Source organism: Venturia canescens, chromosome 1 (assembly GCF_019457755.1).
Source record: "Venturia canescens isolate UGA chromosome 1, ASM1945775v1, whole genome shotgun sequence".
NCBI classification, from domain to species: domain Eukaryota; kingdom Metazoa; phylum Arthropoda; class Insecta; order Hymenoptera; family Ichneumonidae; genus Venturia; species Venturia canescens.
Genome location: NC_057421.1, coordinates 1141942 through 1164283, shown reverse-complemented (window position 1 = coordinate 1164283; position 22342 = coordinate 1141942). Strand labels below are relative to the sequence as shown.

Sequence of the window (22342 nt, the reverse complement as noted above, 5' to 3'; positions counted from 1 at the left end):
GTTAAATTCGTTGTTCATTCCGCACCACGATTTTTGCGAGTTTTAACGAAATCAATGAACGTCGATTTTTCAATTTATTTCGAGATAATCGCGTTGACGTATCGATCAAAAGTGCTTGGGAAAAAAGAGGTGAAAACTGAACAAAAAACTGCTGAAAATCGTAGACTCAAATTGCACAAAATTATCACATTAAGGAGTCAATAACAAATAGTTTTTTCCTCGACTCGTCAATCGATATCGAGTTTTTACAGGTTGTTGAGCAGCGTATAAAGTGAGAGAAAAAAGAGCGAGTAAAGTTGAGGGTCACAGAGCGTTGTCAATTTACCGTGAAATGTCACATGCAAAGACGTATCGCGTACATCTGGCCACGCATGTACGCGCCTCGGATTGAGACTCGTTTGTTGTCCGCTCGGATGTATCATCCTCGTTCGAGAATGAAAAACAATGGAGCTCAAAGTCTTTTTTTATATCTCGTCTCCCGTCCATGCCATTTTCTCTCTGTCCTTCTATTTCTATGTCTTCGATCGCCCGCATGAGCTGTTATCGGTTCAGTCGTCCACGTACCGGCGGCCTCGCTCTTGCCGCCCAACTATAGAAAAAGAGCGAAGTCTGTACTCGTTTGCATCCTCAAGTGGCGAGACGATCTATCAACTCGGACAGATTCGAAGGATTGTAGAGTCCGCGGAATACGCTCAGACGAATGACGCGCCTCATTCGATCATCCGCAGATTATACCTGACAATCAGAAGAAAAAATAACGATGAAAAATATCTCGTCGTTGGATCAATTTCGTTGATAATTCTGGAATTTTTCGTCTTGAGAATGGGAGAAAAAAGTGACGAAAAATGCCACGGAGTTGGATCAATTTTGTTGATATAATTCTGGAATATTTTATCCTGAGAATGAGAGAAAAAAGTGATGGAAAATGTCACGGGGTTGGATCAATTTTGCTTCCTCATAGAGGAAGCTATGTGATGATGAACATTTTTTTTCCAGTTTTCGATTTCAATGTGCTCAAAATGTCCCAAAACATCGAAAAATCATATCTAGAAAAAATGCCGGGATGTGTGTGTGTGTGTGTGTGTGTATGTCATAGCACTGCAAAATTAAAACGCTTATAACTCGGAAACGGTTTGAGATACAGGCCTACCGTTTTGCACAGATGTTAATCTATACAAGCTCTTCATTCTCTGATAACTTTGTCAGAATTTGTAAAAAAATACGAATCTTACGACGTTTTGAAATTTTCATAAAAAGGGTGTCGACGCTCGAACTTTTGAAAATTTTAAGATTTATTAATAATTTTTTTTTTATAAATACACTATCGTAATAGGAAGGTTGGAACTGAATTTGGGGAATATCGGTTGAGCGGTTTAAATTTTATGACATTTTGAATTTTACGACAATATGAGTTTTTCAAAAAATCGTCTAACCCGCTTGAATTTTTGGAAATTTTGTAAGATATTGTGTATAAGTCTATACTTCCTCTATACTCTCCAGCAAAGTTGTCGGAATTATTTAATTTCAATGTAAATAGAAAATCGATGAAAATTGAAAGTTGCAAACTGTTTTTTCCGATGGCTCGTCATTCAGTTTTTTTTTATGGATTTAAACAAAGAGATAAATTAAAGTTCGTTAAAGAAGGTAGAGAAAATACATTATTTCCTTGTATACAAAAAAAAATGCTGCAAATTGCTTCCTCAAGATGGTCAAGATACACGATGTTCAAAGCTTCCTCTATGAGGAAGCCAAAATAAAAAATATAGCACCGCATAGAGTAAGCTTAGAGCATCGTGCATCTTCACTATCTTGAGGAAGCAATTTGCAAATTTTTATTTGCAGCATTTTTTTGATAATTCTGCAACTCTTCGATCGTGGAATTTTCATATTACATGACGAACTTGATTTGTGGGCTTCCGGGGCTTCTGATTGGCGTTATTTTGAGGCCGGATTGTTCAATTTTTCATGCTGATCCACTTTTTCCATAAATTTTATAAAAATCGTTTGGAACTTTAAGGTATTTGGTACGCATCGCTCCCAGGGACGATCGCAGCGAACTGCAGCATGAATCCTGGCTTTGCTCCAAAGAATCTTCTGACAGAAAAACTAGCAGCTTTCGGGCATTTCGTTCCTATCGAAAACCGGAAACGAATATGTTTTAATTTTCGTTTTTCTTTCTGTGCGGAGTTGTTGCATTCTCGCACAAGTCACGATACGAAATTAATTTTTCTGATTCATTTTTCAACGAAAAAAACCAACGCTTCAGGTAATTCAAGAAAATTCCGTTCCTGCGAATTCCGGCTTCTCTTCTAGACTCCAATTCCTTCACGTTCGATGACCGTTTGAAGGCGTGTGCAGCTTTTTTGGATTCCGAGCTCAACGCTTCCTGAGTTTTGAAAAATCCATGCAGCTCCCACTTCTCGCGAGTCATCGGTCAGAGGAAGAAATGAATCTGCAATAAATAAATTCACATTTTTAAATCAATTTGGCTGACAATCGACTCCAAAAATGACTCCACACTATTTTTGTTTACTCAAAAAAAGTAAGCTCCGTTCAAACATTCAAATTTTAAACGACGCTGCAGCTCTCGAGTCCAACGAAATTAACGAAAATAACATCTGTAATTGACCAATTTTTTATTTCACGAATTATTGGTGAAGACTGAAAGACTACAAATTGCAAATTAACAGAAGCAAGAACAAACCGAAGAATTACTGTTGTTGTCGAGTTTTTCACATTTTTTCATTCGACTCCAACGTTGCGAACTTCAGAATCATTATTTTCATGCGAACCTCAACGAATAAAAGTGCAATATTTAATGAACGAGTGACCGAGAAAATGGCAAAGCGTGTCTCAAGCTTTAGCAGAGATTCATCGCATGCATGCGTGCATGCACCGCTTAGTCAATAAACGAGAGCAAACGTAGGCAAGTTTCTGAACGACGACGACGAGGTACGACGGTTCGCTTACAAGCGACTTATCACTATAACTTTTATTGTACATGTGACTAGCTCCGGTGATATTTCTCTACACATATGTATATAATCTTGTTGCGGGTGGGCCTGTCAATACTGTGGGCGAGTGTGTGATGATATGTACGGAGCTAGAAGGAAAAGAGAGAAAGAGAGGAGGGGGGAGATGGAAATAGAACAAGCAGTTGCTCTCGACGTACTAATCAAAACTTCTTATCAATTTTCGTCCGTTTCATTCCTTTTATTTGATAGTTCTCTTCTTCGTCTTCTCTTTGAATGCTGGACGCAAGCGATTCTACGCGTCAATTCCATTGGCTTGGAAGGTCACGTCGTATTAGTTCCTAATTCCGTTGCGTTCAGCCAAATGTTCTTTACATAATTTATAACCGAAAATAGAACGTCAGGAGCGAGCTTGACCGATCTTCCATCAATTCGGTTCATTTACGTTCTTTGCAATAATTTCATTCCTCCTTGAATCTAGAATTAAGGAGGGTGGCTATGTTCGTCAAATTGATAAGAAATTGATCAAATTTGGTGATGATGTTCTGCAACATCAAGTGCGAAGACACAATTTTTTTCAAAATTTTCTTCTGCTTGGTTATCGAGTAATTATGCATTAAAGCAGATTTCTTATGCTCGGAATGTATATCTATATATATGGAAACGCTATGCTTATACGCGTGAACTTTAGTGATCAATTACTCGATAACTGTACAGAAGAAAAATCTTAAAAAATTTGTATTGTCAAATTTAACTCTAAAGAATATGTTCACCAAATTTTATTAAATTCTTATCATTTTGAAATTTTTAATGTACTTATTAACATGGTGTAGCATGGCAACATTGTATCGTCGCTAGCCACCCTCCTTAAGGAGGGTGGCTACCCTCCTTAAGGAGGGTGGCTACATTCATCAAAATGATAAGAATTTAATAAAATTTGGTGAAAATATTCTTTAGAGCCAAATTTAACAATACAAATTTTTTAAGATTTTTCTTCTGTACAGTTAGCGAGTAATTGATCACTAAAGTTCACGTGTATAAGCATAGCGTTTCCATATTTATAGGTATACATTCCGGGCATAAGAAATCTGCTTTAATGGGTAATTACTCGATAACTAAGGAGAAGAAAATTTTGAAAAAAATTGTGTCTTCGCACTTGATGTTGAAGTACATTATCACCAAATTTGATCAATTTCTTATCATTTTGATGAATGTAGCCACCCTCCTTAAGAACAATTCTCGAAAATCATTAAGGAGGGTGGATCGCGACGATACAACGTTGCCATGCTGAACCATGTTAAAAATCTGAAGAATTTCAAAATGATAAGAATTTCATAAAATTTGGGAAAAATATTCTTTAAAAATACATAAGACAATATACATTTTTTTAGATTTTTCTACCGCATAGCTCTCGAGTAATTCAACACTAAAGTTCACGTGTATAAGCACAGAGTTTTACATTTATACAGTTATACATCTCGTGCATAAAAACTTGGATTTAACGCTCCATTATTCGATAACCACGTGGTGGAAAAAATTTGAAAAAAATTGTATTTTTATACTTGATGCCAAAGAATGTTATGACCAAATTTGATCAAATTCTCATTATTTTTATTCGTTTAAAGTAGTTCATGCACGAATATCAAATTTTAAAGGGCTCGTCTTATTGGTTATTGAGATAAGGTGCTTAAATATGAAGAAAAATACACAGGGACTATGCGTAAAAATCGTTTATCTTTTCATGCAACGAATGAACGTTTCTTATGAAATTTATGAAAAAGTACACAACAACGATGAAGTAGATAACAAAGGTCTAGGAAAAATTCAAGACGATTGTCTTACTAATAACAAAAAAATATTACGTTAAAGACTGAACGAAATTGGTAAAGTGAGCAATCGTAACCTCCCATTTGCTTGTTTCGGCATTTTGTTTCTTCTTGGCTCGGGCCATTGCTGTCATAGCCTTCTGTCTTTTTGTTAACACTTTTTTCTTGATTCATTTCCCTTTGCGTTCTCTAAAGTTATTTTTGACATAAAAAACTAGAGTATTTTAGCCAGGGATGAATAAAATTTGGGGTTCAGTCAGTGATGGATCCCCGATTAATTAATGGCTTGTAATTTCATTCGCCAAAAAATAAGTTGAACAAAATATTATTTACAATTTCGAGTTAATAACTCTGACATTAATTTAAAGTGATTATACTTTAACTAGGATGTCAAAATCGAGCCAATTTAGACACCCATAAAATACGATCCTTCGGGCAGGATCTACCTTAAAGTTCAAAATAATGTGAAAATGAAGAACAATAATTTATTCTATTTTCTAGTAAATTATTATTTTTTTTATTGAATTCCTTTATTTTTCATTAGTTTGTCGTCTTTAATTTGTTTTATTTCGAATGTTAGATCTTTGACTTTTGAGCGGTTTTTTTAAATGTAATTTCCCAGTTTGAATGAAATTTTATTTTCGTCAAAATCGTTTCCAATGTTCCCTCGAAGTACTGAGATTTCCATTGTTTTTTTTCCAATAATACATCCATTGAAGAAACATATTTTACGTATTTCTTTTACATAATGGCAGAACATATTGACGGAGAATTATAATGAAAAAATAATAATTGTGTGGCTCGTTCGTTGGAGCTTTTTTCACAAGGATCGCAGGTGACTCAGCTGCGGGATCACTCACGGGATTTCGAAATGTGTACACACGCGCCGAAGGCTATGTCGTTCGTCGTTAATCGGTTTACGCAGCTGGATACTTTACGACGTTCCGTGAATGATTTTCGTTTTCTCAAACCGCGTCCCGATCGTTTCTGGCTCGACTTGAAAGCCGATTGATTTTCAAGTTTTTTCGACACTCTTCGACTTACGATTTATTGCGCAAAACTAAAGCCTCAAAGCTTCGAGTTACGCGGAGTGATTGAGAATCTTATCTAGAGACGTTAAGAATTAAAAAATATTCAAAATTATTGAAAAATCGATATCGAAAAACAAAAGTATCATAAAGAAAATTTTTCCATGACCAAAATCGTTTATTGACGGCTACGAACACCAACCAATGAGTACATTTTTAATTGTCGAAAATTTTTTATTAGAGTCTTTATCAATATTTTAGAAGTCCAATTTGTTATCACTAAGAAAAAAATTAAACGATAATTTAGTTGAAGAGCTACTTTGTCGCTTGGCACGTTTGAAATCGCTTTAGGAATAGCAAGCAGTTGATTGTGTGCATGGGTGAGTCTAAGCTTGTATACAACGCGCCGGAATATACACACAACCGGTGCTGATACCTCGAAACCATTTTAAGTAAACACGATAAAGTTTGACGGTCGTCCGGACCGAGGAGAACGCCTGAAAGTGAAAAAAAAAATTTTTTTTATCGCCATTTTGTACGAAATCTACTGAAGAATTTTTTTTCTGTGCAATTATTATTTATTTCGTTCACGTCAATGCTAATTTTCGAAGAATAATTTTAATGGGAATTGAATTTCCGAGCATTTCATCGAAAACCGTTAAGTTTGTATGTTTTGTATTTTCACAGAAGAATTCTCAGTTCCGCGAAAAAAAGCATACGAACAGGTTGATTATATCGAGAGAGTAAATTTATCGTCGTATAAATACACCAAAGTTAAGAAAATGATATTTCGGGTACAGAATTCAAAAATAATCTCGCGCACGTTCATATTATTTTGGAATCGGTCAAAAAAATAAATATAAAAAGTGAGCGAAAAGATTTTCGAGTGCAAAGTCGCGGAATTCTCTCCTCGATTGTGTCATGGCACTGGAAAAATCTCGTGCGCGAAAAAATCGTGAAGGAAATTGTCGCGAGGGAGACGAAATTATTTCCGAGTATCGGTTGAGCTCTCGCGAGATTATTTTCAGGTGTGCGATAAAATTTTATCGTTCAAATTCGCTCGAAAAACAACCATTATTTTGCCGGTGATTCCTCGCTCTCCGAGCCTTGCTTAATTAACGCTCCGAATAATCAACTGCTGTGTTTTTATGCAGTTAGCGTCAACGTGCGAATGATTTTTTTCACCGGTGCTGCTGCTGTCGCTGGATGTGATGAGAAAAGAGGGGAGAATTAATTCTGACATATCTGTTCCGTATGTTTCCATCAGTCTCAGCACCGCGAACGGCGACGAACGTTCGTCGAGAGTTTATTTTGAATCGTACCAGCGGCTTGTTTCATATTTTCGCGTCAATTTCATTTGAATAAATCCGCGAAATCGGTCATGCAAAAGGGAAACGTGAAAACGCACTTACCGCAGTTGAATTTTTATTCCACGATTCGATCTCCTCTCCGCCGATTCAAGCGTGTGGAAATTCCCCAGAAACCGTTGAAATTTTCGTGATGAATACCTTTTGTTCGGCACATTGTAGCAGCAGCGCTCAAAGCAATTAAAAAAATCTCGTCGCAGCCAGAAATTCCACGGAAATGAAACAGTCGGCTCTCTTACGTCACCAGGCACTATGACAAATGGCTTTTCTTTGTAGGATCAATCATGTGTCTCACGAGTTACCCATCAAAATCTAAAAAAGACGCCGCGAACGCTATTCTTGCGATTTTCCACACACTCTTACCAGACACAACGAAGTTTCATGAAACTTTGAGGTTATTGCTACAAATTGCAAATCGCACGAAATATTTTGAGAAACGAGATTGAATGTTTCTCGAGAAAAATTCTTCGTGTATAAAAACACACGATTCGAGGGCTCAGACTCTAAAAAAAATCATCGGAAATCGAGAAAAGTATTTTATTCGTTCCTTTTCGCCTGCGACAATCGTTCGATGGTTCGTACATCAGTAAACAAGTGATCCAAATTTACGGTGAAGTTCACCGGGTATTATATGAGCGGTCGTCGTTCCTGACCTTCTAAAACCCGTTTGTTTCTCTTTTTCTCCCCCTCCCTAATCCCACTTTCGTGAGAGGCACTCCTACTCGCCGAGTCTTCGTATCTTATCGAAAGGAGACGGCAATATTCTCAGGCTCGACTCAACGGTCGTCGGCTGTGTGCGTCGATTCATCGCGGATGATTCGCGCGTGGATAGTCGTCGCGACAACAAAAAACAGAATCTCGAGCACGTTGTCGTGACGAATTTCGGTTAAATTTTGGTGCCGAGTTTAGCTAGTGTCCGGAAAGTTTTTTTTGTATTGTGCTCAACAAATTTATTCGTGTTAAATGAAAGACATGCGCTTCGCACGGCAATTTTAACGCGTAAAAACAAGATACGTGCGTAACAGAGTGTGGAATAATTTCGTTGTAATTTTCTACTGCTGAACCGACTAAGAATCACCGATCGACCAATTGATGAATTAATATGAAATTACATCGATCAAAATCTAATGAATGTTGTGTGAATGCCAAAAAAATTATTTTTCGTACTTGATTTCTTCATTCAGGTTCGACTCGGTGGAATAGAACTTGAAAAATGTTGTTTATGAAAATATACGATTGTCAGTCGGCTAATGTGAACAGTATGAGACGAGAGATGGAGAATTTCGCGTCCGTTCGGTTTTTATGACATTTCACGTTTTCTGTTCCGTTCGAATATTTTATGATGTACACGCTGTTTCATAACATTGGAAAACTCAGTTGAGATACGAGAACGAACGCGATGAACACTGGAAAACAGGAAAGTTTTGACTCGGAATTTTAGAAGCCTTTTTACATGGTTTTGCCAGAACGTATGGTCCTGAAAAAAATCTAAAAACTCGACTGATTCGCACGCCACGAACTTAGAACGTGTTTATAAACACGATCAATATCATATACCAAACTAAACGATCCCTCGAAGTGTGTATAAGAAAGATAAAAAAACTGGTTTTTTTTCGAGGAAGCGGGGCCGCCACGACCTCGATTGAGGAAGAAACTAATTAGTCGAGCAGCGTGTTATTATTATCTGTACGTGTATACACGTATGCGCGAATGTTGTGTTCGGTTACTACACTCACGGATAGAAAGGCAGGCAACACGTGTCTCAGCCGGCGTTACCGTTTACAAATTGCGTAACGACGCGTAGCGCCGACTAGTGTGACGTCGGAAAACTAATTCCCGTGCCTCATCTAAGCATGAGAATAGTTTTAAAAAAAGTTCATAAAAAAGTCTAATAACGAGAGGAAGAAAAGTGAAATAGTTCGAAAATGAGTTCACAAGATGATCGGCTCGCCGCGACAGCTGTCGACAATTACGTTATAAAAGACGATAAAAAAGAATCGTCGAGCAGCAACGACGTCTCGGTCGTCATGGAATCGGAGGAAAGTTGCTCGCACGATAATGCTAAACCAACCGACGAACTGGATTCCGCTGAGAAAGAAGAGCCCAGAAATTCGGTTGATGCCACGGACACTAACCGGGCGAAGGACTCGCCGGCAGAAATTGGATCGGAAAAAAGTAAGGAAGGACGGAAGGGAAAAACGATTCCTGAAATAGACGTGTTAGCCGTTAGATACGTCAAGATGCGAGAGAAAAAGGTGCCGGAGCCGGAGAAAGGGCTTGAGCAAGAAAACAAAAGTGGTGAGAACGAAGTTGCGAAAATGAGCGAAAAACTGTTGGAAGGAGTTTTGGGGATAAAGGCCGAGCGGAAAACCGGCGAAAGATGGGTAAAGTTGAGCGAGGGCGAAGTCGAAAGCTGCGCACAAATAACGAAACGGTTGGACGAAGTCGAAGCAATCGTTGATAAAAACGAGGAAATCGAGAGCTCCGGTAAAGATGCGAATGGAAAAGATGCAAAGAGGGGAGATCAAGAAAAGACGCAAAATTTGAAATCGATGCCTCGGAACTTGTCGAACGAGACTTCCAAATTTTCGAGAACTCGCAATTTGGTTAGGAAGGATTGCATTTCGCTGGCCCGAGAAATTCGTGCTCGAAGAAAAGCTAAAACTACAGCATTGAAAATGTCGCTCGAACGGAGAGTCGACAGCATGGAAAAGGTGCTCGAAGGTCAAGTTGGGACGATTCTCGAAGACGCGGCGGACAAACATCCGTGGTTACAGCCCATCGAGACGTGGCTGCTCGAGCGCTACAAATCGGCAAAGTCCTTAAACTCTCCCAACGGTCGAAAAACTGCCAACAGGATCGCTCGAAGTTCCGTCAGTTCTGACAGTGAACTCGAAATACAGAAGCATCGACGGAAAGACGTTGAGGAAGAGGAACCGTCAGAAGTTGACGGCGGTGAAATCTTTACAGAAACCGTGAACAAAGTTACGAAGGAAGAGGATAAAAAAAAGAAAAACGTGAGTTTTTCGCCTGCGAGCAAGCTCAAAGACTCGATCGAGTCTTTGGCCGAATCGACTGGCTCGAAAGGCCCGGAAGAAAACAAAGAAGAGCGAGCGAAGAGTGGCAAAGTGGAAAAAAGTGAGAAACATCACGGCAGTGATTTGCTGGAAAAACTTCGTGGAGGTTTCAGGGAAACGGTCGAAGACGTTCAAAGGGTACAAACATTCAAAAATATTCTCAACGTTCGTTTATTGTCCCGAAATACAAGAACTGTCAAAAAAATTATGAAAAATTGAAGAAAACCAAAAATATTCGAAAAATAAAATTCGATCGTAATCACTTTTAGTAAGTCTAAAAATATCGTCGCAAAGCAATTTCACGTGTCATTTAAAAAAGCAGTTAAAAGTGTCATCGAATTTTATCGTGCGAAGGTCTTTTTTTAAATATTTTATGACACAGCGGTGTAATTATATTCGTGGAGTTTTTATTTTGGCTGTGTCTACTCGTCCGGATATTTATCGGAAATGAGGCCATATTTTTTCTGTTTATACTTTCTTTGAATATAACGGTATAAAATGTACATATCCGGACGAATAATTACAAGTGATTCGTCCGGATATGGAATACATAATGGTACAATATATCCGGACGAATAATCGTACGGTATTCATCGGGATATCTCGATTATGTTCGTTTTCGTACGTATCCGAATGAATGAATAATCATACGTAAATCGTCCGGATATTGAATGATACATAATGGTATTGTGTCTTTCGATGCGGAATCGTTGGGCGAGTTCGAAACGTATTTTCTTTGGAGTAAACTTTGTGTCTCTTGAACGTGGGACGAAATAATTGTGTTAAAAAATTGTAGCGAAATAATCGAAAATTTGATGAAGTGATGATTCATTTAAAATTTTAATAGTCATTCTCGGGGGGCTAAGCCCCCTGCGACCCCCGTCGCCCGCGTTCAAATCGCTTACGGGTATTTAGCATCAAACGTAGTATGGGGGTGGACGTGGCTCAAGGCAGATTTCGATAAAACTTCCTCGCACTCAATTGTTCCTACGACAGTGTATCATCGCGCCAAAACGTATTGCTTCCAATGAATTTGTTTGTACATATCCGGGCAAATACCGCACAATTATTCGTCCTGACACACGTTATGAACAATTATGTATTCAATATCCGGACGAATACCGTACAATTATTCGTCCGGATATGTACTGCACACTGGTATCGTCAATGTATCCGGATGAATACGCACGGTTAATTAATCCAGATATATAACGAATAAAAGAAAGTATCTGTAACGTAGGTATAATCAGATAGAATATGCTAACCTATACGCTTTCCGGACGAATATAACCGTCGCGTATTCGTCCGTACTCCGGACGAGTAGCCACTCCGTTTTATTTTATTTTTTATTTCATTTTCATCCCAATACTTTTAATGAGTTTCGAGTCAATTTTATCCCTTAAAATTCGCTTTCAAAAGTGATTAATGATGATAATTAAAAAACGAATAAATAACTAAAATGTTCAACGCGTATGAATGAGTTCAATGTTCTATGAAACAAAACATTTAACGTATAATCCTCCTGCCTCGGTTTCTTTTCATTTTTTTTTAATGTCCTCGTCCCAAACGCGAATTTTTACGCACCCTAAATCGAATCGTTAAATCTATAACCAAAAAGTGTACAGACCGAAGTTCTTGTAAGTTTTAGAACTTTTCACACTCTGCACGGAGAAACAAAATTTGATTGAACAAAATTCCTCCATCGAGTTGGACGAAAGTATGGTGGTTTCGACTGTTTTTTTTTGGTTTCATGAACTTTGCCCTCTCAAAAATTATTTAGGCGATTCAGTATGTTTTCGTCAAAGTGGAATTTTGTTCGAACGAATTTTTTCAGTGTGTACATTGTGGCTCAGTAGTACTACCTCGTAATCAATGACGCAAGGTAAATATGATCGTAGCAGGCCATCGTGAAATGAGAATTTTAGATTTTTTAGAGTTGAGAACTCATTTAGAACAAGTTAGGTTCATAGTCGAGAAATATTGAGAGATTTTAGTGAATAAATAGCATCATCCCTCGCTGACGCAATACCGTAACGTCTTAAGTTAATTCGCAGTGTTACCTGCACAGTATTTTCAGCGAACGAGCCGTCTCGCCGATGTCAACAGGAAGCTCAAGTCACAGATATGGAGTTCGGTCGTTACGATCGTACTCGTCGAGGCGAAGAATCTCTTGCCAATGGACATCGATGGTCTTTCAGATCCCTACGTTAAATTCAGGTTTGTTATTATCATCGACAACTCATACCAGCCGAGTATAACTGGGCGAAGCGATTTGCTTTTTCGTCTCACAAATTCGATGTTCATTGTGTAAAAAGTCAATAATTTTAGGAACATTGAATGCACGTATGGAATTCTTGTCGAATAGTCACTTCTGCTAACTGCATTTAGAAAGACACTTAGTCTCTCACCTTAAATCTGTCAAGTTCTCGTAGAAAATCATCAAATGTTCAATGTACTTTTAAACACCTTCGCACACAGGAACTCACTGGCACTCGCAATTTTTACAGGCAACACTCACACCGTAAGAACTTTTCAAACTTTTAGAATCGTTTAAAAAACATTTTTAACAAGTATTCATCAGTGGGTTACTCGTGTTGTATTTATATTTGTCGGTTCGCCAAAATATTTCATTCGAGATCGATTTTCAAAAGCCTTCTACGAGTTTTGGGTTCGTGGGGATTCTCACTGGTAATTTTCGACAGTTGCGATTCGAAACTTCATTGACGAGCTTTCGTGCTCGTTGAAAATATACGAAGTTGATTCACTTACACGAATCAACTCCCGTGAAAACTATTATTGCAAGCAGCCACACGTCAAATTCGATTTAAAACAAAATTTGGATAAAACCGATCATAAAAAAACACAAGTTTGCCAACAAATATAAATCCATCATGAAAGTAGCTGAAAAAACTCGATTATTTCCATCACACACGTCACATCCGGATCGTCATTTTCACTTTTTTTTTACGATTATTTCGTAGTAGAGAGAAAAAACTGCTGTTAATCGAGAACCACCTTCCTAACAATGTTGATAACAATAAATTTTGTTTGTAACGAAGACTGGGCACAGAAAAGTACAAATCGAAAGTTATCAACAAGACTCTAAGTCCAGTCTGGCTGGAGCAATTCGACTTGCACCTCTACGAGGATCCGTACCTGGGTCAGGAACTGGAAGTAACCGTCTGGGACCGGGACAAGAGTCATCAGGATGATCTTATGGGACGAACGACGATAGATCTGGCGAGTATGGAGCGCGAAACGACCCATCGACTGTGGCGCGATCTCGAGGATGGTGCTGGCAGCATATTTCTGCTTTTAACGATCAGTGGAACAACAGCCAGTGAGACCATAAGTGATTTGGCCGCTCACGAGGAAACCCCGCAGGAACGGGAACGTCTTCTCCAGAAATATTCCCTCGTCAACACCTTCCAGAGGCCGAGGGACGTGGGTCATCTTACCGTTAAGGTAACGAAAGATTTCACCTTCGTGTGCCACATCGTTATTGCGTTTATATCAATAAGAGACGCGGTAGCGGCTCGACGCCAAGTATTAAAAGGAAAAACTGCAGCGCAAAAGAAAAGCCAGCGCGAGCCCTGGCGCTACTCTTATATACGCGAATATGCCGGTTTTATGACGTCACAGAATTTTCAAACGGCTCTCACAAACAAACCATTTCATGAAAGAACCTGAAAATTGGTGACGATTTTTTTTCGATTTTTCCCTTTCCATTGGTCGTTGTTACAAGTAAATCCGTCCAGTCGATCCTGAGATATGTAACGTTAGTGATTTATAAATTACACGAAAGGGGAAAAGTCGCCGAACGTACATTACGTATATTAAGGGACATTAGCAAGATAAACCTTTGAATAAATAATAAACGGTCAAACCGTGAGCGTGCGAGTGTGAGCATGGTTTTTATTTTCCTTGAGAATCACTGATGGACTCGACAAACACTGACCGATCAGTCGCAACACCTTGAAGGATTCCCAGACGAATGTACAAATATTTATCCACTTCCATAGACACTTGGGCAGACGGAAATAATGATTGTGTTCATAAACACTTGGGGCGACCTTGAAATTACCTTTGTTCGCATTAAAACGTTCATACATTTGTTCGGCTCGTAATTTTCGAGCGCGAAACTGGAATTCCGAACTATGAGATAGCTACGAATATATAATTTACTAAAATAATTGGAAGTCTACATTTTTTTTATCACATTCTTATGAATTTGATTCCTATGAGAAGATGGAGAATTGCCGAGAAACAATTTCGTTGATATTCATTTGAAAAGCATTGAAAAATTATTTTTTTACAAGTTTCTGTGGTCTGACTCCATCACGCTTCTTGAGAGGATGAGACATGAAATTTTTTTCATTCGCCATAGTTCGATTACGCAGTAGTCTGCCACAAAAAATTTCTACTGAGCTCAATAACTGAAGACGGAATTCCACAACAGAATTGCTGAAAGACGACGAAAGTTTACGTGCCCAGTTTTATGTCTATTCGTCGGAGATCATTAAAAGTTTTATTTCTCCAAGAATTCGACATTAACGACATTCTGTTTGGTTTTCTTAAGGTATATCGAGCACAGGGTCTTGCAGCAGCAGATTTAGGAGGGAAAAGCGACCCGTTCTGTGTTCTGGAGCTCGTAAACGCAAGATTGCAAACACAGACCGAGTACAAAACACTCGCTCCAAATTGGCAAAAGATATTCACGTTGTAAGTATTGAAAAACCGTTTTAATCCATAAACGATTTGAATTAAGCGATCGGCAGTCGTGCTATGGGACTTTTTTCACACTCGATTTATTCGATCGATGATTAGTTGGAAAAAAGTGAGAGATTAAACACTTTTCACTAGGTTTAACGATTTTTTAAAATATAAATTCTTTGTTGAGTCGCATTTGGTTTCAAATGGCGTGAAGGAATTTCAAGTGGAATGTCAACAACTCCGTTACAAGCAGGATGCTAATATTATGGGGAATTGAATGATTTCAGCAATGTAAAGGACATTAATTCAGTGCTGGAGGTGACCGTGTACGACGAGGATCGTGATCATAAAGTCGAATTTTTAGGACGAGTTGCAATACCACTGTTGCGCATTAGAAACGCTGAAAAACGGTGGTACGCCCTGAAAGATAAAAAATTGCGAGGTCGTGCAAAAGGAAATTCGCCGCAAATAATGTTGGAGCTCAGCGTGGTCTGGAATGTGTTCAGAGCTTGCGCTAGAACTTTGAATCCCAAAGAGACCAAGTACATGGAACCGGAAGTAAAGTTCAAGCGCCAAGTCTTTCTGAGGAACGTTCTCAGGCTTAAGGCTGTTATAGTTTTCTTCATTGACATGGGTAAATACATTCAAAGCTGTTGGGAATGGGAGAGCAAGACACGCAGCATCGTTGCTCTTGTCCTCTTCGTTCTTGGATGCTATTACTTCGAGCCTTGGATGATTCCCACCGCGGCGTTTCTCATTCTACTTAAGTACTGCATGGTGAGCAATGGGTTATACGAGAAAAAATTAAGCTATCAGTGCAACAACAATATATTCACTTTCATTCGTAGTTTGTCAGTCCAAGTTGTCAGCATGTCGCTACCAACTGTCAGAAACGTGGACCTCATTAAGAAGCGCCTTTTCTCACTTTTCTACCCGACGCTTACGGCTTACTTTTCTCCAATTAAAGTTTCTGTTTTACGACTACGAAAACGTTTTTGTGTAGTTTGGTATTGAGACATGGGTTGAAAGGTCCTTTGAATTTAAAAACGCGCCGAACCCCTTTTCAGAGTGACACCGGGGGCCAAGTGCACGAACATTTCGTATGGGCATGCTTCAAAACAATTTACTGCGACATTGATTCAAATGTATTCACAGAACTAGGTCATGGTTAATAATTCCCCTTTTTAAAATTCACTCATTCGTTGTTTATTCACTTTTCAGTCACATTTTCCTCGCACCATTCTTTCTTGACAGACGAAGGTTCACTGTCTCGGCTTTCCGTTTCGATCTCGAAGCTTCTCGCCTCATGGCACTTGCTCCGAACCCATTGTACTGATCCTTCGATCTCACAGTGCCATAAGTTAACGAGAAACGTTATTTTCTGGCTCCCCAGGTGGCCTTACTAACGGGAGGATCATCATCCACGTACCATCATCGAAGTCCCTCGGTCGGTGCGCTCCACGACACGGGGGATCCAGCTTCCGACGATGGCCCACTGACTCCTGGAGATGACGACGATGACGAAGACGACAAAGACAAAGTTGGTCGACTCGCTCTGTTTTATTCGCGCATTATCTTCCTCTGCCATTCATTCATCACATGAATGAACTGTACAATTATTAATTGGGTGCTTTTTGCTCGCAGGAAGAGAAGAAAAGCCTGAAGGAACGTCTCCAGGCGATACAAGAAGTGACCCAGACCGTTCAAAATTCCATAGGCTTCATAGCGAGTCTCTGTGAGAGAATAAAAAATTTATTCAACTTTACCGTACCTTACTTGAGCTACCTGGCTATCGTTCTCACCATTCTCGGTGCCATTGTTCTTTATCTCATCCCAATGAGGTATCTCATACTCGCTTGGGGTGTTAACAAATTTTTAAGGAAACTCCTCAGGCCTCACTCCGTTCCGAACAACGAGGTTCTCGATCTCATATCGAGGGTGCCAGATGACGAGGATCTTTTGAGTTACAGGTGACACGAAGTGTTTCACATTAACATCGTTGATCAAACGGAAAATAGTCGAACGAAAAAGAAAACTACGATTGAAAGGATAAAACTTTGAGAGCCTTTCGTTATTCCAAATTTTAGCCTCAACGGCACATTTTCAGAAACTAAAATTCCCAGCGTAATAATCACTGATACGAGTTGTCATTTGAACTAACTTCGCTCTTAAAATCAATCGTTACGTTCTCCAGATTGAAATAAAAGAAAAATCTTTGAAAAAAGCATAAAATTAAATGAACAACGTAAATAGAAAATTTGAAGCTGTGAATCATTTTTTTTGAATGGATTTTATTTCATCACTTCGACTTTTTGATTGCAGAGAGCTAAAACCCGTACCGACAGCGGACTGCGAACGCGGAGGTACTTCATCAGCGAGTACATCAAGCGGAGTAGTGAATACGCGGAGGGATCAGAGAAAGAAGCACAAAGCAGCGTAACGGCTTTTGCCGCGGCCAGCCGAAACAAAGGCCGGTCCGCCAGAATCGCCCGTCGCCTCCGCTAACATTCTTAAGACGGTGCTACTAAGAGGGAAACGGATATCTTCGTTTGTTAAGCGAAAAGCATCCATGGAGGTCCAATCCGAGGGCGCCAAAGACTGATTAAGAAAAATAAAATAATTTTTAAAAAATTCAACAAAATAATTTTTAAGAAATGGAAAACTATTGCTCGAGTTCGGTGGATTGACTTTCGTGTTGAAATCGGTATGTGAATTCTACGAGTTATTCAAATATGATCGAAAGGAAATCAAGGATTTTCAGACTTGAAGAGTATAAAAAACAAAAAACAGTTTGAAAAATATAAAACTACGATTATTTATAATTTCGAGTTTGAAAACAATATTCCGAAGTTTGTTCCAATTAAGGCACGTTAAACAAACTTTGTACCACAGTTTCAAGTACTTTCAAGAATCTATTATACTTCGTGGTTCCAAAGCGTGCGTTAGTGACACGTAGTCGTAAAAATTTCGTTCATGCCGAAATTCCGGTAACGTCAAGTGTTCAATGAAACATACGAAAATCAGACCGCGTCGAAGAAATAATGGAAGAAGCGAAAGGGTTGATGTACGATATTGCGATGCACACGGATACAAATTTCTAGTCTGTAGTCAGGGTACGACAGCTGAAATGAAAATGAACTGTGATGGATCAACTAAATATTGGAAAAAAAAGAGTGAGCATTAAGAGCAAAATGTGAAAGTTTCAGAACCGGGAGAAAACGCAAAAAAGAGTCATTTCTATCCTTGTTTTCTTACTTTTCGAGTGAAATGGAAAAAAATGTGCTCGAAGAAAGAGCTGTAAGTTTTTATAGATAAATGGATTGAAGACTCACAGTTATGGATTATTATGTTATAATTATTAAGGGGATGCAAGGATTCGACTTTTCTACTATCTTGAAGTTACATGTGAATATTTTACTACTAAAAAGTGATGATCCCAAAACGTGGGTATTGCGCATTTTTTTTCGAAGACCCAAATTTTGAGATGATTATTTTTCCATGAAGTGCAAATACCTGCAACTTCAAAAAAATGAAACAAGTCGTTTTTGGAGCTCCTTAATTAATTATTATATATGAATATATTATAGTATAAAATGTTATTAATATATTGAAATTGCAATGGATTTCGACTCCACAAAAGCCACCAGTGAGAATGAAAAAAATCTAGAAATTGCGTCCATCGTTATCGTAGGCCTCGTGTGTCTCGTTTCATTCATGAAAAAAAAACAAACAATAAATAAATAAATTACGATTATTGGTAAAAGGGGTGAGAAAAGTCGAATGTTAGCTATTTACTAATTGAGCGCGAAATTGCGCGTATAGAAATTTCAATTGAAAAAAAAATCGTACACATGAAAAAGACAAATGTTGAAAAATTATTGAAAATTATTGAAAATGATATATTTACACGCGCATATGCCGTTGAAAAGCGATAAAAACTATTATTGATATGGTAAAATTTCTTATTGTTATCATCATTATTGCTATTATTATTGTTATTATGCATCAAAGTTTTATATTCATCGATATTCGTCATTGCTTCTTCAAGAATTTTATCGACTTGTGAAAAAGACTTTTTTCCTTCGTCAGATCGATCCAAGTTTTACGAATTTTTCTACCGAAGAAAAACTTGTCTTCGCATTCTTCCTTGTATACGCTTTCAATAATAGCTTCCTTATCTTCAACGAACGTTTTATTCATTAAATTATTGTGCTATAGTGATTATATGTCTATCGAAGAAAAAAATCGTTTTCCGAAAAAATCTTGGGATATGTTGATCTCCAATGTGCTCGAACCCCACGTAAGATTTATAAATTTGTACCAGTCATGGGCACCATTCGATGTAGCACAGTGCTCGTATGCAACATCGTTTTACTAGCGAATTACTGATGTCTCGTTCGTCTCGTATCGGTTTTCAAACCTTTTTCTCGAACTGGAAAGTAGTTGAAAATTGAAAAAATTAAATTTTCCTAGCGACTCGGGTAAAATCCCAAAACCAATTTAGTACTAGAATCGTCGTCTCCCAGCATTTTCGTTGAAAGCTCATTATTCCGGTGTTTTTCTTTCTTTTTACGTCGTCTGTTTTCCTGTCGATTCTTACTTGAAAAATAACGACCTGAGACACCGACGTTCGTTAGAAAACGTTGACATTTTGAAATTAGATGAATTTCCTTAGAATTAGAATAATTAACATCGAAATAATTGAAGTTAGAATAGTTTTACGAATGATGCCCATTTCTGACCAATGCCGTGCAACTTCTCATGATAAAACCTCCCACATTTGAAGATGCACGATGTGACACGATATTGGAACGAGTACGAAATAGACGGTGGCAACGAATAATTCATACTTCGAAGCTAACGCCAGAGAAACATTCCGTTCTTCGTATCTCTAATTTCGAATGAATCCATCATGAACTTTGTCATTCTGGGACATCTCGATTCGCGGATATAATTCGAGACGACTCTATTTTAAAACGTCTCCATTTCAAGCCATCTCTGCTCTGGAAAATCTCTATGCTCGATAGTCATATCAAATATTACGATTGTAGCGATTAAGGTTTGAGTAGAGCCATACAAGAGTGTAGGTATTTCCAGAAACAGGGATAATTTTGCATTGAGATACTTCAGAATAGATTTGATCACCGAAACAGTTTGATTATCGCACATTTATCCAGAGGGAGACTTTTAAGCGTGGAGATACGAAGAATGAGTGTTTTTGTCTACCAAACATTCAAGATTTTTATTTAAATATCGTCCTTACGCACCTTTGCCATTATTCCTTTTTGGCAGACTTTATATTGAGCTTTTACGAAATTTTTTTGTCTTCTCGACGCGATCGACTCGTGTTTCTTTTATTTGAAGTGAGCATGATCGCTCAGTCATCGGTGAGCTGTTTCAAAATTGAATACACGACAGTTTATTTGAGAAAATAGGAAACGAAAACCAAGAAATGGGTGCAGTACAGTACCGAGCTTTTATTTTCCTGGTCTTAGTTGGTTGGGTAATGGGAACTTGAACTGTAACAACGAATAAGCAGTCGAATTGAAGGCTTCTACTAGAGGTCTTGTTATAAACGATGATACTTCTTCCAAAATAAACTGCGCTTCGAAATTCTTATATTGACGCGAATCAATCGCTTCACAAACTTAGGTTAGAACGCGCGAGTTTACAATTAAGCGAGTATAAGTCTGATTTTGAACGAATTAGTGACCAACCCATTTTCGCCTTCATTAAACCGTTTCTTTCGATCAAAACCATGAACAATTCTAACAATTATATTTCCGCAAACACCATTTTAGACTGTTGCCCCGGTCACGTTTTTTCGTCAATTTTTTGATAGTATGACCGTATGATTCAGTTTAGATTTTTTACCAGTTCCAATTTCTAAGTGGATCATTACCCATGAGCGATGGGATTTGTAAATCCGTAAACATGGCAGCCGGAGCGTCCTCTTGGATGGCTTTGTTGATGAAAAATGTTTTAAATCAAGGGCCAAAACGTATGTAGAATGTCGAGAGTTATACAGACTTATAAATTCGTCTCAAATTACCTGATTCTAAGGGAAGAATTGTTTTTTGTAAAATATTAAAATTCACTTTTGACGTGAATGAAACAGCAATCCGTTAATTATTCGTTGCGAAGGTGTAATTATCAGTAGCGCCTGTGACGTTGGAGTAAGATTATGTTTTTTGAGAAAGTAGCTTCGGTGTGGCAAATCATTTGTTTATAATTTTCACAAATAAATATTGATGATAAGAGAAAGCTGTCATTAAATAGTTTTACGAATGTATACGAATATTTTGCCTGTAATTTTGTATTGAAAAGAAACGATGGGTTGAAAATGGGTTGTCCAGAGAGTACGTGAGCCATAAATGGGGATCGTATTATTCGGAACAATATCGAGACGAAATGAATGTGAGACAGCGACAAGCCGATTAATTCCTCGGAACACTCAACATTTACACAAGACACATTCATTGAAAAAAATTCATTAAATTGTGCGTGACCGTAGAGCGACGAGAAAGTGTCAAGATCTTCGTACATTTATACAAATTTTTTGCTACATCAATTTTTCTCCAATTTGAAAGGGAATGTTTCGGGTTGAATTCCTTTTCCCCTATTCTCGAGATTGTTTTATCTCCAATCGTTGCAAAAACATGTTTCCTCTCATTTTTTTGGTGTTCTTTAAAAGAGTGACAACAATGGAAAATTGATTGTTCCTTCACCGAATAGTTTGTTCTGATTCGAGTTCTCTTTTCATTCATCAATCTTCTACTAAAAAATATTCGAATTTGAAAATAAATTATAAACTGAGAATCAACAAAGTTTTGGCCACATTTAAAAAACTGCGATTCCTCCCTCGTTCTTATAAAATTCTTTCGAAAAACATCGGTTCGCATTACACTTACAGTGCGACAGAACGGATCGATGGTCTGGAAGTGAGTGAAACATTTTCTGAATTCCGAGACAAGATGACCAAACTGCTTCGAAAAAAAAATTGTAATTTTTTCACCCTCCAAGATAAAGTGTACCTTAGAAACGTAAAGCTAAATTCAATTTATTTTATCCAGAATCGACGAACAATATTTCTGTAATATTTTATGAATTCTAGAGAAAAAAAGAAACACAGAAACCAGAAAGAATAATTAGTCGAGAGGAAAGCTCTTCGTGTACGATAACAGACTTCCCTAATCCGAAGACTGCGCAAAATATGAGAATCTTTTTTCTACGTCTTTTTCTACTCTTCCATTTTTGTAAATCGCTATTATTCCTACTCCTCTCGTTTTCTCGAAAAATTTCAACGGGGCATCTCAATAATTCGTTTCAAAACTCTACGCTGTTTTGAAGTCTTAAGGG

The 22342-nt window shown here is 38.0% G+C and overlaps 1 protein-coding gene and 1 long non-coding RNA gene across 9 annotated transcripts in view; one reads left to right on the top strand and one right to left on the bottom strand.

Moving 5' to 3' along the window:
* LOC122419519 (uncharacterized) overlaps positions 1 to 7361 on the bottom strand; it is a 37182-nt gene extending 29821 nt beyond the window's left edge. For 2 of the 4 annotated variants that reach the window (XR_006262914.1, XR_006262917.1), the window contains exons 1-4: positions 7239 to 7361; positions 2260 to 2452; positions 1902 to 2131; positions 326 to 735 (exon numbers count right to left, since the gene is read on the bottom strand). This is a non-coding gene — a long non-coding RNA (uncharacterized lncRNA). Of the gene's footprint in view, positions 1 to 325; positions 736 to 1892; positions 2132 to 2259; positions 2453 to 5658; positions 5906 to 7238 lie in introns of all 4 variants that reach the window. The other 2 variants (XR_006262915.1, XR_006262916.1) reach the window with 2 other exon arrangements.
* The window catches only part of Mctp (multiple C2 domain and transmembrane region protein), a 43581-nt gene extending 21779 nt beyond the window's left edge, over positions 1 to 21802 (top strand). For 3 of the 5 annotated variants that reach the window (XM_043434149.1, XM_043434148.1, XM_043434150.1), the window contains 7 exons: positions 12339 to 12487; positions 13330 to 13735; positions 14850 to 14992; positions 15271 to 15760; positions 16377 to 16523; positions 16628 to 16953; positions 17306 to 21802. In XM_043434149.1, coding sequence (XP_043290084.1) covers positions 12339 to 12487; positions 13330 to 13735; positions 14850 to 14992; positions 15271 to 15760; positions 16377 to 16523; positions 16628 to 16953; positions 17306 to 17423 — 1779 coding nt within the window. In that variant the 3' untranslated portion in view covers positions 17424 to 21802. Of the gene's footprint in view, positions 1 to 6723; positions 6855 to 7964; positions 10409 to 12338; positions 12488 to 13329; positions 13736 to 14849; positions 14993 to 15270; positions 15761 to 16376; positions 16524 to 16627; positions 16954 to 17305 lie in introns of those variants that run through there. The other 2 variants (XM_043434147.1, XM_043434146.1) reach the window with 2 other exon arrangements.
* The last annotated feature ends 540 nt before the right edge of the window (positions 21803 to 22342 follow it).